This window comes from Rhinopithecus bieti, unplaced genomic scaffold, assembly GCF_001698545.2.
Source record: "Rhinopithecus bieti isolate Rb0 unplaced genomic scaffold, ASM169854v2 scaffold_7684, whole genome shotgun sequence".
NCBI lineage: Eukaryota > Metazoa > Chordata > Mammalia > Primates > Cercopithecidae > Rhinopithecus > Rhinopithecus bieti.
The window spans coordinates 3,628,301-3,643,938 of record NW_016806071.1 but is presented as its reverse complement, the minus strand read 5'-3'; the positions used below and the strand labels follow the sequence as shown (position 1 = coordinate 3,643,938).

The 15,638-nt window shown below is 37.5% G+C and overlaps 1 protein-coding gene across 1 annotated transcript in view; it reads right to left on the bottom strand.

Moving 5' to 3' along the window:
- The window catches only part of TUT4 (terminal uridylyl transferase 4), a 142,844-nt gene that overhangs the window by 86,293 nt on the left and 40,913 nt on the right, over positions 1–15,638 (bottom strand). The window contains 2 exon segments of the mRNA XM_017874598.1: positions 3,427–3,546; positions 10,232–10,395. Of these exon segments, the coding sequence (XP_017730087.1) occupies positions 3,427–3,546; positions 10,232–10,395 (284 nt within the window).

Here is a 15,638-nt window from a genome sequence, read left to right as displayed (position 1 = left end):
GCCAGGATGGTCTCGATCTCCTGACCTCGTGATCCGCCCGTCTCGGCCTCCCAAAGTGCTGGGATTACAGGCTTGAGCCACTGCGCCCGGCCTTCTTCCTTTTTTTCTCCCATCGGAGTCAACAAGTTAAGAATAACGTTTTCCTTTATTGTAATGTATTTCTGTGGTTTGAGTATCAGAGTTATGTGGACCTCATACGCACAGACTGAACTGGGAAGTATTCCTCCTCTTCAATGTTCTGGAAGAATTTGTATAGAACAGGTACATGTATATTGATCAATCATCCCAGAGCTCAATGACTTTTTTCTTTTTCCTTTTTGTTTAATTTTTTTCTGTGTTTCACTCTGGTGGTTTCCATTGCTATATCTTCAAGAGTTCACTAACCTTTTCTTTTGCAATGTTTGATGTACTATTATTCCTACCCAATGTAGTTTTAATCTTAGATGTTGTAGTTTTCGTTTCTAAAAGTCCTGTTCATATCTTTTTCATATCTTCCATGTCTCTACTTCATCTCTGGAACATCAAGAATACAGTTGTATTAACTGTCTTACTGTCCTTCTCTGCTAATCCTAACAAAGGCTGGTCAGTTCAAGGTCAGTTATTATAGCTGACTTTTCTCTTCATCATGATTTGTATTTTCCTGTCTCCTTGCATGCCTGATAATCTTTGACTAAATGTCACATTATGTGAATTTTTTTCAGTGATGAGTATTTTTGTATTTCTGTAATATCCTTAAGCTTTGTTCTGTAATGACATTAAATACTTGGAAACCATTTATCATTTTGAATCTTGCCTTTAAAATATTTTATATAGGACCAGACCACATTTAGTTTAGTACTAAATATCTATACTACTGAAACAAGATTTTTCTGAGTACTCTACCGAGTGCTTCATGAAGTATGAGGCTTTCCAGTCTGGACAGGAAAAAGTCCCGTGTGAGCACCAAGCACTGTTCTAATTTCCTCTGACAGTTCTTTCCCTGGGTTCAGGAAGCTATTTCACATGCATGCACCAACCAGCATTGTGCTGAATACTTTAAGAGGACCATCTACAGCTCTCTGGATTTCTTTTTGTGCAGTTTTCTCATTTTAGTTACACTGTCCTGTGAATTCTAGCTATCCTGGACTTAGTGGACTCTAAGTTCCCTCTCTTCAACTGTGAGAGTCCACTGGGTTCCCTTCCCTATAGTGCAATCTAGAAACTCTCAAGCTGGAGCCAACATTGGGCTCAGGCCATTTGTTTTTCATTCATTGACTGTCCTTTGCCTCTTGAAAACCACTGCTTCATATTTCTGTTTTTTTTTTTTTTTTTTTTTTGGTCATTTCAAGGGAAAAGTAAATCCACTGTTACTCTAACTTCATCAAAAGTATAAGTCCTACATGGCTGCATTCAAGTTTGCTTTCTTTTTGTTTGTTTCTGTAATGTTCTAAAGTTTCCCTATACGGACTGAGCATCCCTAATCTGAAAATCCAAAATGTGAAATGCTCCAAAATCTGAAACTTTTGAACACCAACACGATGCTCAAAGGAAATGCTCATTAAAGTATAATGCAAATATTCCAAAATCTAAAAAAATCCAAAATACTTTGGTCCCAAGCATTTAGGATAAGGTATACTCAATCTGTAATGTGTATAGGTATAGTTTTCTTTTTCTTTTCTTTTTTTTTTTTTTCTGAGATAGAGTCTCCCTCCCTCGCCCAGACTAAAGTGAAGTGGTGTGATCTTGGCTCATGGGTTCAAACAATTCTCATACCTCAGCCTCCCAAGCAGCTGGGATTACAGGTACATGCCACCATGGCCAGCTAATTTTTATGTATTTTTAGTAGAAACAGGGTTTCGCCACATTGCCCAGGCTGGTCTTGAACTCCTAGGCTCAAGCAATTCACCTGCCTCAGCCTCCCAAAGTGCTGGGATTACAGACCTTTAGCCACTGCACTCAGCCTAGGTATGATTTTCTTTCTAAGTTTCTTGCTTGCCCTGGTGAAACCCCATCTCTATCAAAAATATGAAAATCACCCAGGCATGGTGTGCCTGTAATCCCAGCTACCTGGGAGGCTGAGGCAGGATAATCGCTAAACCTGGGAGGCAGAGGTTACAGTGAGCCAAGATCGTGCCACTGCACTCCAGCCTGGAAGACAGAGTGAGACACTGTCTCCAAAACAAAACAAAAAAGTTTTCTTGCTTGCAAGTCCAAACTTCCTGGAACTAATGATAGGCATCTTCCGACATTTTTGGAAAATTCCTAATTACTATCACCTAAACTACTCCCTTGTCCCTGTTCTATTTGTTTCAGTTCATTCATTTTTTCAAGAAAACTATGTTGAGCACCTACTGTTGTCAGACACTATCCTAAGCAACTCAGAAACAAAAATAACTAAATATGCCTTCTAGAATACTGTATATTGAAGTCTAGAAGGGAAGAGAAGGTAGACTGCCAGAATACAATGTGTTAGATTTTCTCATCAAGATATGTAAAAGTTGTTATGGGGGCACAGAGAAGGAGTATCCAACCCAGACTTGCTGAGAGGGTCAGGTAGAAAATTTCTTAAAGAAGATATACGAGCTAAGACTTAGAGATAAGTAAGAGGTTACACAGCATTATTATTGTTGTTGTAGCTTTAAAAGAAAAAATTAAATAGCTAATTTACTAATACATTTTAAAAGAACTCTATTCATATCCACGTCTACAGGATATTTTAATGGAAAACTGAAAAATTACAAATTCCCAAAGCTTATAAATTTCTTAATGGTCTGCAGTTTTCCAGCTTCATATCACACCATTTTTCCCCAGCTCTTTGTTCCAATCATACTAGACTTTCAGTTACTCACACGCCATGCCTTTTCCTGCCTAAAGGCTTTCAATTCATGCTGCTTTTTGTGTAAAGTGCTCTCCCACTTACCCTTCTAGGCCACTCACCTTTTTGCCATTTAAACTACTACTTCAAAGTTCAACTCAAACATTACTTTCTCAGAGAAACCTCCCCTGTTCTAGATGAAGTAAAATATCCTCGTACACCTCCTTAGCACACTCTTCCCCCTCTAACAAAACTCATTATATTTAAATCTTTATTCAACGCATTGCCCTCATCAATTCTTAGATAATCTGAGGGCAGGAACCACAACTATGTTATTCGACACTGCCTAGAACTAGCACACAAGAACTCAATAAACATCAGTTGGATGGACTGATTGTACCTAACGGCTCTAAACTTAGGAATCAGCATTCTACAGGATGAGCAAACTGGTCTCAACAAGGTTCCTTCCTTCCTGATTAACTCAGATAAGGAAGGCAATAATAGCTTCCAAAGCTATCACTTCAGTTACTAATATAAGATTGGACAAATATTTCATTTTTAGTTTCACAAATAAAAAATATTTGATACGGTTTTACAACTTGAAAATAAATAAAAGTATTTTAAAAAAGAACTTACCAAAATATTTTCTTATGTCGTTTCTCCTTTATATGTTTATGAGCTCCCTGGATATTTTCAATGTGAATTAAGCAAAGTTTGCATAGATACCGACAATTGGTATATTCTGGTGATCGCTGAAGAGACAAGTTTAAAAAATGCATTTTATTCAGAAAACAGAGGAGTAAACTATTGACTATGTAAGTTAATAATACAATTACGTAAGTAGACAAAATAAGCACTGAAGGTTTTCTCCTTATCCTTTCCTTCTTCTAAAGTAATAGTTTTTAATAAACTTATATACCAAAGAGACAGTAGTCCTTTTTCAAAATAGTCATCATAGGAGATTACATACTACATACATCATAGGAGATTACATACAATATCTAACAGTATCATGGTAATGCTAAATTATGTTTAATATTCATCTAATATCATCTTTAGAATCCAATGTAAAGTCGAGCCGGGTGTGGTGGCTATGCCTGTAATCCCAGCACTTTCGGAGGACGAGGCTGGCGGATCACTTGAGCTCAGAAGTTGGAGACCAGCCTGGACAACATGGAGAAACCCATTCTCTACTAAAAATACAAAATGTAGCCATGCATGGTGGCGCAGACTTGTAATCCCAGCTACTCTGGAGGCTGAGGTGGAAGAATTATCTCAGCCTGGGAGCCAGAGGTTGCAGCAACAAGCCGAGATTGCATCACTGCACTCAAGCCTGGGCAACAGAGTAAGACTTCGTCTCAACCAAAAAAAAAAAAAAAAAGAAAGAAAGAAAGAAAGAAATGAGGTCCTGCTAGTCTTATTCCAATGTTGTCCCTAAAACTGATTTCAAACTTAACTTGCAGCCATTTTGATTACTATAAAAAAATAAAATCTGCCCTCGAATTGGGGATTTCAAAAGAATGGGCCATAAATATGGAAGAAATTTCAAAAGCTGAGTTCGAAAAACACTCCAATCACAGTATCATGGGAATAAATGAACAACCTCCTGAGGTCACTACTGAAGGGAATAATTCTAATACACTAAACTATCAGTCACAGAACGTCACTCATACTTCATATATGTATTCTCTAAATACTAATAAAACTTAGTAATTACGGAGTACCTGTTATGTGCCAGGCACTATGCTAGGTGTTTGACATACAATTTGTCATTTTAATTCCTCTAATCATCCGATTAAATTGCCATTATTTTCATCTTATAGTTGTGAAAACAAAAGCCCACAGAACCTGCACCTTTTACAAGGATGTAGCAGTATTAAGTGGAAGACATCGAATTTAAATTCCTGTACATATGAATCTGAAGCCAACATTCTACACAGATTATGCAATAAAAAATTACAAACACACAATAAATGCATGTGGAATTTTTAAAGTTTCTAATGCCTTACACTGAAACTTTAGCACTGCTTAGTTTTTATTTCAGATTGATTTACGATATTCAACAGGCTTCAGCTTCTGACAAAAAGATTCTTTCACTTCAGAAAATTACATGATTTCTTTTAAATGAGAAACTTGCTCCAAATTTAGCAACAATCCTGCTACAGACTAAAAATAAATATAGCCACAGCAGTATAGTATTAACCTTTCAACAACCCTATCAGAATTCCCCATTTTATTGGCAAACTAAAACTCAGGGATTAAATAATTTGCCCAAGGCAACAAGTAAGTAAGAAAAGTTGGCTCAATCTAGTTATTTCAATTCTCTAGCATAAAAACTCTGTCAAATCAGTTCCTACTGGAGAATGAATTAAGTCCTCAAAGAAAACGCTACCTCTTAGTTTCAAAACAACTACTTCTTTACTCGCCAAATATATTCTGAGTTCATATTATACAGCAAACATTTTTCTAGGAGCTGGGGATAAGAGCAGTAAACAAAATAGAAATCCCTGTCTGTATGAAATGACATTATAGTGTAAGGAGACAGGTAATAAACAAATGCACAAATATGCATGGGGTCGGTGGAGTTACTGCTTTTTAAAAGTAGAGACATCACTTAAGAGCTTACTGATAAAGTAACTTTAAGGAAGTGAAGGATAAAGCTGTGTGGATATCTGAAAAGACACATTTCAAGCAGAGGGAAAAATGAATGCCAAGGCCCTGAGGCAGGAAGGTACCTAAAATATTTGAGAAACTACAAAATGTTAGCATAACTGGAACAGAGAGCTAATAGGGGACAGAACACAAAATCCCTTGTGAAGACTCTGGCTTTCATTCTAAGTATTGAGGAAAGCCATTGAAGGTTTACAAACAGAGAATTACAAGATCTAATTTATATTTTAAAAGGATCATTTGCTTTCTATATTGAGAACAGACGCAGGAAAAAGCTACTGCAGTTAACAGAATTAATTCAATAATCCAAAAAAGAGATTATGTTGGCTTAGTTCAAGGTGAGAGTGGTGAAGGCAGTAAAAAGGGTTGTTTTCAGGAGTTGAAAGCATATATACAAAATACCTAAAGCCCTGTGTACTGATGAGGTCACTAAGGAAGTCATGAAATCAATTATGTGAACTTTTCAATTGTAAAATGTTAGCAGACCAAAGACATGTCTATCAAGAAAATTTTGGTATTACACTGAACAGGGAGTCAGAAGGCCTCGGATGACGTCTCCACTGACCTTGGATAAAGCTGTATCACTGCAGCCTGGTTCTATCTCCTTATTTATAATAAAAACTGCCCTATTTGGTAAAGTAATTCAGTTCTACAAGTAGCTCATCTTTATTTCTTACTACATACCAGGTCTTGTGCTAAAAACTTTACTTGTATTATTTTATTTAATCCTCATAATAGTCCTGTGAGCTAGGTGTTATAATTGTCATCAATCCCATTTTACTGATGAGTAAACTGATGTTTAAAGAATTTAAATAATTTATCCAAGGTTATCCAACCAGTAAGTGGCAGAGCTAGACCCAATGACTCCAAAATCCATACACTTGACCACTGTGCACACTGTAATTATCAACCAATCACTTCGTGCAAGGCATGTACTGGGCACAATATCAAATCAGACAAAACTGCTCTCTTCATCATAAACTTTTTAGTTTCACAGAAAAAAAATACATAAAAAAGTTAACATTTTTTATTATAGTTTTATTTTACCATTAAATAAACCGACTAGTAAATCTCTAACTTTCTGCAAACAAGCTAGAACAAAGATTTCTGGGTATTTCCAACTCAATATTTAACATTCAATCATAGGAAAATTTACCCTTCTGATCTAATGGTTTGCACTTATTTCTTCTTTGGTACAGAGCAAAAATCTACAGTCTACATCTTTATTCTTCAATTAGGTAATCTATGGAAACACTGTGAACCAAAGGACCTGAAGAAATAAAAAATTAAAAAAAAAAATTAAAAAAACACCTGGGAATATTCTTAATGAGTGTCTAAATTTGATAAAGAAAAATGTTAATTAAGAGGACAAGCCGGTTGTGGTAGCGCATGCCTGTAGTCCCAGCTACTCAGGAGGCTGAGGCATAAGAATCACTTGAACCCAGGAGGCAGAGGTTGCAGTGAGCCGAGATTGTGCCGCTGCACTCCAGCCTGGGAGACAGAATGAGACCCTGTCTCAAAAAAAAGAGTACAATGAATTTGCCTGAGCACTGTGGCTCACACCTGTAAACTCAGCACGTTGGGAGGCCGAGACCAGTCTGGGCAACCTGGCAAAACACCATCTCTACAAAAAATATAAAAAACTAGCAGGGTTGGTGGCACATGCCTATATTCCCAAGTTACTCGGGAGGCTGAGGTACCTGAGCCTGGGAGGTCGAGGCTGCAATGAGCCATTATTGCACCACTGCAAATCAGCCTGGGCAACAAGAATGAGACCCTGTCTCAAAAAGAAAAAAGAAAAAAAGAGTGCAATGAATTGCACCAAGTTCAAGAGGCCAAATAATTAAAAAAAAAAAAAAAAAAAAGAGCACAATGAATTGAAAGTAAGTTTGGAGGGCATGAGAAATAAAGAGGTGTCAGAAAGCAAAGGGATTACAAATATTTACACTGGTTCTGGCACAGTAACTTTACATCATTACTGACTATATAAATTCAACAACAAATAAAATGTTTTCCAATGCTTCCAAGCTTTATTTTCACCCCAGGCCATTTTTCCTACTACCATCAAATACCTATTCCATCCCAACTTCTTCCTTCTTTCAGTAACAACTGACCACCTTTCTCCTACCTACCTGGTCAATTCCTAGCCATTTCTTGAGAGACAGCTCCAATGTCACCTTATAAAGCATTCTCCAAATTAATGCCTCTATACTCACGACTTAAATTGGTCACTCTTTTGTCTATGATACCATTTTCAAAAAATACTGTTATTATCACTAGTATTTGCTTATGTGTCTTTCTCTAGTGAACTCCTAGAAAAGCAATCATGTTTTCTAAAATGTCAGGTACTAGATCATGGCACATAAAAGGCATTCAATATTTATTCTGACAATGGACAAAACTATAACACCTAGCGCATAGGGCTGTTATGAGGATTAAATAAGATAACACAAGTAAAGTTTCTGGCACAAAATCTGCTATGTATTAAGTACTAAATAAAGATGAACAGAATTGAATTATTTTACCAGGTAGGTCAATCTTTATTATATTATAAATAAGGAGACAGAATCAGATTCCAGTGATAGAGATTTATCCAAGGTCAGTTGAGATGTCATCCAGAAATTTACCAATCCCAGAGGAAAAGTGAGAGAACTAAGTAAAGACAGAACTAAGTAAAAGGCCGGACATGGTGGCTCCCGCCTGTAATCCTAGCACTTTGGGAGGCCAGGGTGGGGGGATCATTTGAGGTCAGGAGTTCAAGACCAGCCTGGCCAATATGGTGAAACCCTGTCTCTACTAAAAATACAAAAATGAGCAGGGCATGGTGGCGCACAATTATAATCCCAGCTACTCAGGAGGCTGAGGCAGGAGAATTGCTTGAACCCAGGAGGTGGAGGTTGCGGTGAGCTGAGATCATGCCAATGTACTTCAACCTGGGCAACAGAGTGAGACTCCGTCTCAAAACACACACACACACACACACACACAACACAAAAAAAGCAAAAGAGCAAATTGCAAAAAAGACTTCCTTTTAACTAGGATCTGGTAAGGTTAACTATACAACCCAAACTCTCTCCTGTATTATGGTCCTCTACTCCTTGATATTCCTTTCTCTTTTCATGTGGCGACTACTCTGCTGTAAATTCTATTAATAACCCACGATTGTTCTTTTTCAATCTAGATACAATTTCATTTTTCTAAACTATACAAAATCACACCATTTCTTTCCTTATTTATCAAGAATGATGACCTATTTCCTTGTAAGCATATTTACAAATAACCCAAGTATCTATTTGTCAATAGTTTCATTTGTGATTTTTTTTTTTCTTTTTTGAGACAGAGTCTTGCTCTGTCGCCCAGGCTGGAGTGCAGTGGCACTATCTTGGCTCACTGCAACCTCTGCCTCCTGGGTTCAAGCAATTCTCCCACCTCAGCCTCCCAAGTAGCAGCTGGGACGACAGGTACTGACTACCACACCTCGCTAATTTTTGTATTTTTAGTAGAGACAGGGTTTCACCATGTTGGTCACGCTGGTCTCGAATTCCTGACCTCAAGCAATCGGCCCACCTCAGCTTCCCAAAATGCTGGGATTACAGGCGTGAGCTATTGGGCCTGGCCGTGATTTGTGATTCTTTCCTTCAAAACCTAGCAGTGTTTTTATTGAGGCCAGGAATATGTATTTCTAGGTTAAGAAATTAGGCCGGGCGCGGTGGCTCAAGCTTGTAATCCCAGCACTTTGGGAGGCCAAGATGGGCGGATCACGAGGTCAGGAGATCGAGACCATCCTGGCTAACATGGTGAAACCCCGTCTCTACTAAAAAATACAAAAAACTAGCCGGGCGAGGTGGCGGGCGCCTGTAGTCCCAGCTACTCGGGAGGCTGAGGCAGGAGAATGGCGTAAACCCAGGAGGCGGAGCTTGCAGTGAGCTGAGATCTGGCCACTGCACCCCAGCCTGGGGACAGAGCAAGACTCCGTCTCAAAAAAAAAAAAAAAAAAAAAAAAAATTAATACACAGGAATAAGATACCAATGGCTAGGATGGTTCCTAATACATAGTAAATATTCAATAAATATAGGAAAAGAGAAAAAGGAAGAAGTCTAGTGTGTTGTATGGTGTTTGCTATTTTATTTCCATCAATCTGAATGGACTTTTAACTTCTAATGGGAAGAAATTACCATTTTCACCAATACATCCCCAGTGCCTATTATAATACCTGGCACAAAACAAGTGCTCAGTATCTATTTGATGAGTGATTAAATCAGAGGTCAGCAAGTTTCTTCTGTAAAGGGGCGAATAAATATTTTGGTAGACATTTTATGCTTTGGCAAAGACTAAATATTTTATGCTTTTCAAGCCATATAAGCTCTGTGACAACTACTCAACTCAAATTTCCCATTGTAGCATGAAAGCAGCCATAGACAATATGTAAACAAATAGGCATGGCTATATTCCAATAAAATGTTTACCAAAAACGGTGGGGAGGCTAGGTGTATTATAACACATTCAAAAACAAAAACAAGGGATAGACCATAGTGTGCTAACCCTTGGGATGAATGAAGTCAGACTCACAGATAATAAGTAACTGCTGAAAAAGAGAGGCAACGAAGAAAAGAGGCGAAGAAGAAGAAAGGTAGAGAAGAGGGAAGTAAGGAAAGATGAATGCTACCTTTGTCTTATGAATAAAGAAAAATAAAAAGAGCTATACTTGGGGAAAACAGTTATGAAACACACATTTCCCCCCAAATAACTAAAACAACATAGTATACTTTTTCAAGTCGAAAGATGTGATCTCTTTCTAAGCGTTCTTCTGCTTGTTTCAACCCTAGCCTCTGCTCAGGTGTCAATGTAGATTCATCTATCACAGTGGCATTTTCTAAATAGTCCATCTCTGAAGAATTTTCTTTATTAGATTCATCATTCTTCATTTTACCTAGAAAAGAAACCAATCACTCAGTTATCATTAGAACTGGTAAATTTTAAAATTTTAATGGAAAACAGACATTAAATTTATACACAGAAAATATTATTTCCTTATATTTTCCTTAGGAAAGTATACAAGTTGGTATGCATATATAAAATACAGGTAAGAGATATACATGGTATCAAAAGTCACAAAGAAAAACCTTTAAGGGTCAAATGACTAGCCTGTTCTTCCAACCTACCCATCAAGAGATCCATAACTGAGACTATATTACACAAAGCTAATATAACATAATCACCTTGTAGAATCTCTCAAGTCAATCTGATAAAAAACTGTTTGGAGTACCACTCAAAGAAGATTAGTCACTGAACTAAATTCACTAGCAATTAAAACAACATAGGTATACTCCAGACCACAAACCTACACAAGGCTCCTTCTTCTTTCCTTCCACAGAACTCCTGGATATCTCCACTACATTAATGGTTTTCCTTTGCTTCTCTGCCTCCTAACTAGATTCTAATCTCTTTGAGGCATAGACTATGTTTTCACCTTTGGCATCTGCAGCATCTAGCAGTATGTATCTAATCTACAGTAGGTTCCTCCACCAGTGTGATTTTTAAAATATAAACCAAATCACCTTATTCTCTTGCTTAAAACACATAAATGGCTTCTGAAGAGTTCAGAACAAAGTTTTAACTCCCTAGCATATTACACACAGTCTCTTGCCCTCATGAAGGCAGTAAACAGAACAATTCCAAGTTGTAATAAATGTTACAAAGGAAAAAAGCAAGGAACTGTGAGGGAGACCAACTTTAAATATGGGAGCCAGAGAAGGTTTCTCTGAGGAGATACCATTTAAGCCAAAATCTAAAGAAAAAAATCTAGCTAACTTGCCTGTAACTCTAACCTCAGATCCTGCCGTAACACTTTTCACTTCATATTAAACATGCTAGAATTAATCACCAAAGCTGTTTCGAGTCTCAATGTCTTTACGTATGCCACTCCCTTCTCCATTGACACTCCCCAATTAAATTAATATTTACCTGTCCTTCAAAATTCAGCTTAAGCACCACTTGTTTCCATAAGCCAGTCTGATATTCTCTTATTCTATTACCCTCTACTATCTCACATTTACAGAGTAATCAAATTTGTATTCATTTATCTATCTCCTATATTAGATGACCAGGGTCTTACTTTTACCTTCAGATTTTAATACAACGCCTAGATCCGAGCTAATGCTCTGTGCCATGCTGAATAAACAAATGAATCTGGATGTATCTATAAGCATTTTGAAAAAGAAATGCTCATAGATCATCAATAAATCTCTCCATTCTGTCCTCAAAAGCCAACTGCATGGCATCTAGAGGAACACTGACAGTCAAGCCTACCTTTTGATAGCACTAATTTTCTGAAGAAAAAAATGGTATGCCTCTGGAGATGGTGCATTTCCTACCACAAGAACACAGGAATTTCTAGACTAGGAAGGCAAACTCAGATAAGGATGTTATAAAAAGGATTCAAACACAAGAAGTACGGCTAGGTTACATAAGTGTTTCTTAAATTACAGTTGGAGGAACATTGATGCACTACAAGCAATTTGCAATTATGTCCTAATATTTGGAAAAAAAATTTCGTTTTTTAGCAACCATTTTATTATGGAAATGTAAAAGAAAAGATGAAATCCTAGTATTATTTCTACTTTTCATGAAAAAGGATAGTAAGAAGACAATATAATAATGTAACCCTTTTCTCTTTTCTATATGTATAACGGGCCTTGTGTGACAAGGTAACCATCATCAGCAAATCTTGTAAAACTATCGTTTCTGCTAATATAAAGAACTAAAAAAGCCGCCTAGCTTTCTTTAAAAGTCAGAAATATATGAAATTATTTAATTTTCTGGAATCAACATATAAAACAAAATAATATCAGGCAGAATGTCCTAAATTGTGTTCCAAAAACACTAGTTCATTACATGTTAATACTCTCACAGAACAAGAATTGAAAACCTGTATCCACACAAAAACTTGTACATGAATGTTCATAGAATATTCACAATAACCAAAGGTGGAAACAGTCCAAAAACCCGTTTCTGATGAATGGATAAACAAAACGTGGCATATGTATACAATGGAATATTATTCAGGTGTTGTAGTCAGCTCAGGCTGCCACAACAAAATACTACACTCTGGGTGGCTTAAACAACAGAAATTTATTTTCTCACAGTTCTGGAGACTGGAAAGTCAAAGATCAAGGTGCTGGCAGGGTCACTGTCTGGTGAGGGCTCTCTTCTTAGACTGCAAACAGCCACCTTCTTGCTGTGTGTTTACATGGCCTTTCCTTGTAGGAGAGAGGTTCTCTCTTCTTTTTTATAAGGCCAGATTAGGACCTCACCCTTATGACCTCATTTAACCTTAATTACCACCTAAAAGCCCTGTTTCCAAATACAATTATGTTGGAGGTTAGGGCCTCAACATATGAATTTGGGAGGGGATATAATCCAGTCCATAGCAACAGTCTTAAAAAGGAATGAAGTACTGATACATGCTACAACATGGATAAACCTTAAAAACATGACACTAAATGAAAGCCAGACACAGAAGACCACATAATGTATGACTTCATTTCTATGAAATATTTAGAATAGGCAAATACATAGAAATAGAAAGTGTATTAATAGTTGCCAGAGGCTAGGGAAAGGGGAGAATGGGGAGTAACTCTTAATCGGCATAGGGTTTCCTTCTGGGATGATGAAATTAGACAGTAGTAATGATTGTGCAACACTGTGAATGTACTTAGTGCCACTGAACTGTATACTTTAAAACGGTTAAGATGGTAAATCTTATATGTATTTATCACCAAAAAATTTAAATACAGAGTTAGCATACAACTAGCAATTCTCTTCTAAATAGATATACAGAAAAACTGAAAACGTACATCCACACAAAAACTTACACAAATGTTCAGAACAGCATTATTCAGAATAATCAAAAGATGGAAACAATCCAAATATCAACTGATGAATGAACAAAACATAATATATCCATATAATGGAATACTATTTGGCAATAAAAGGGAATGACATACTAATACATGCCATAACATGAAATAACTTTGAAAAAAATATGCTAAGCCAAATAAGGAAGGCACAACAGGCCACGTATTATATTATTTCATTTACATAAAATAGGCACATCTAAAGAGAAAGAAAGTAGATTCATGGTTGTCAGTGGTGAGGAGGAGGGGGTAATGAATACTGACTGCTAATGGGTACGGAGTTTCTTTGTGGAGTGATGAAAATGTTCAGAATTAGATACTGATAGTAGCGCAACTTTGTGAATATAATAAAAACTACTGAATACTTAGATTTTTTAAATAAAAAAAATTGACCCAACAGCAAGACAGAATTATATACTTTAAAAGGATGAATTTTATGACATATAAATCCCAGCTATTTGGGAGGCTGAGGCAGGAGAATTGCTTGAACCCGGGAGGCGGAGGGTGAAGCAAGCTGAGATTGCACCACTGCTCTCCAGCCTGGGCATCAGAATGAGACCCCATCTCAAAAAAAAAAAAAAAAAAAGGCCGCAAAGGAAGTAAGGAAGTTTAAGAGAACTAGCCATATGGACATTTGGGAAATGAGTGTTTAATGCAGAGGAAAAAGAAATGCAAAGTTCCTCAGATGGATATCTGGATATCTACCTTCTCAATTGAGGAAATTCAAGAAAGCCATGTGAATGGAGCAGAGAGAAAGGGTGAGAAGTAAACAAATGAGGGCAAGGCAGAAAAATAGGGGAGTGTCACAGATCGTGCAAGGCTCTACTAGCCACTGTAAGAACACCAGCTTTTACTCTGATGGATGGGGCAGCCACTGAAACATTCTAAATACTAGTAATGTGATCTGACTCATTTTAACAGGATCACTCTGCTTGTATACTGAAAACACAATGAACGGTGATATAAGTGAAAGTAAGATGAGTTGGTGCATGCTGCTCAAAAGCATAATCTTGACCAGCAGCATCAGCATCACTTGGGAGCTTATTAGAAATCCAATTTATCAGGCCCTACCCTAGGCTTTCTGCATCATAACACTCTGGAAATGAGGCCCAAGACTCTGCATTTCAATATGAATCCCAAACAATTTATATACATATTCAAGTTTGAGAAATGCAGATCAGGAATACTCTCTCGTCAAATATTCACCTGGCTCATTCACCTCTTTCCTTCAAGTATTTGCTCTAATATGACTCTCTCATTGATACTTTAACTCCACCACTACCAATAGTAGTATCATTCCCTATATCGTTCCTATTTTATTTTTTTCAAAGGATTTAAAACCACCTTATTTAACTTACTCTCTCTATATATTTTTTTTCTTTTTTTTTGAGATGGAGTTTTGCTCTTGTTGCCCAAGCTAGGGTGCAACGGCGCCATCTTGGCTCACCACAACCTCCACCTCCCACGTTCAAGCGATTCTCCTGCCTCACCCTCCCAAGTAGCTGGCATTACAGGCACGCACCACCATGCCTGGCTAAGTTTTTGTATTTTTAGTAGAAACAGGGTTTCACCATGTTAGCCAGGCTGGTCTTGAACTCCTGACCTCAGGTGATCCATCTGCCTCGGCCTCCCAAAATGCTGGGATTACAGGCGTGAGCTACCGTACCTGGCCAACTTACTACATATTTTTCTTATTTATTTTGTTTGTTATCTGCTTCATCCCACTAGAAAATTAACTCCGTAAGGGTGGAATTATTGGTTCCATCACTTCTATATTCCTAATCACTAGTTCAATTCCTGGCATGTAGTGGACACCAAAAAACAAAATTTTACTGAATAAATGAATAAATGACAAAAAGAAAAATGATGTAAGTGCTAGGTGGGAGCTAAAGTTAGGCCTAACGGAGAAGACTGAGATCAATCAAATTTCTATACAACCTATCAAGTCCAAATAGATAATGATCTAGCCATGTATGGTAGCTCATGGCTATCATCCCAGCACTTTGGGAGGCCGAGGCAGGCAGATGGCTTGAGGTCAGGAGTTCGAGACCAGCCCGGCTAACATGGTGAAACCCCGTCTTTACTAAAAATACAAAAATTAGCTGGGTGTGGTGGTACACACCTGTGGTCCCAGCTACTCGGGAGGCTGAAGGATAAGAATCACTTAAGCTCAGGAGGTGGAAGTTACAGTGAGCTGTGATCGCGCCACTGCACTCCAGCCTGGGCGACAGAGTGCCTCTGTCTCCAAAAAAAAAAA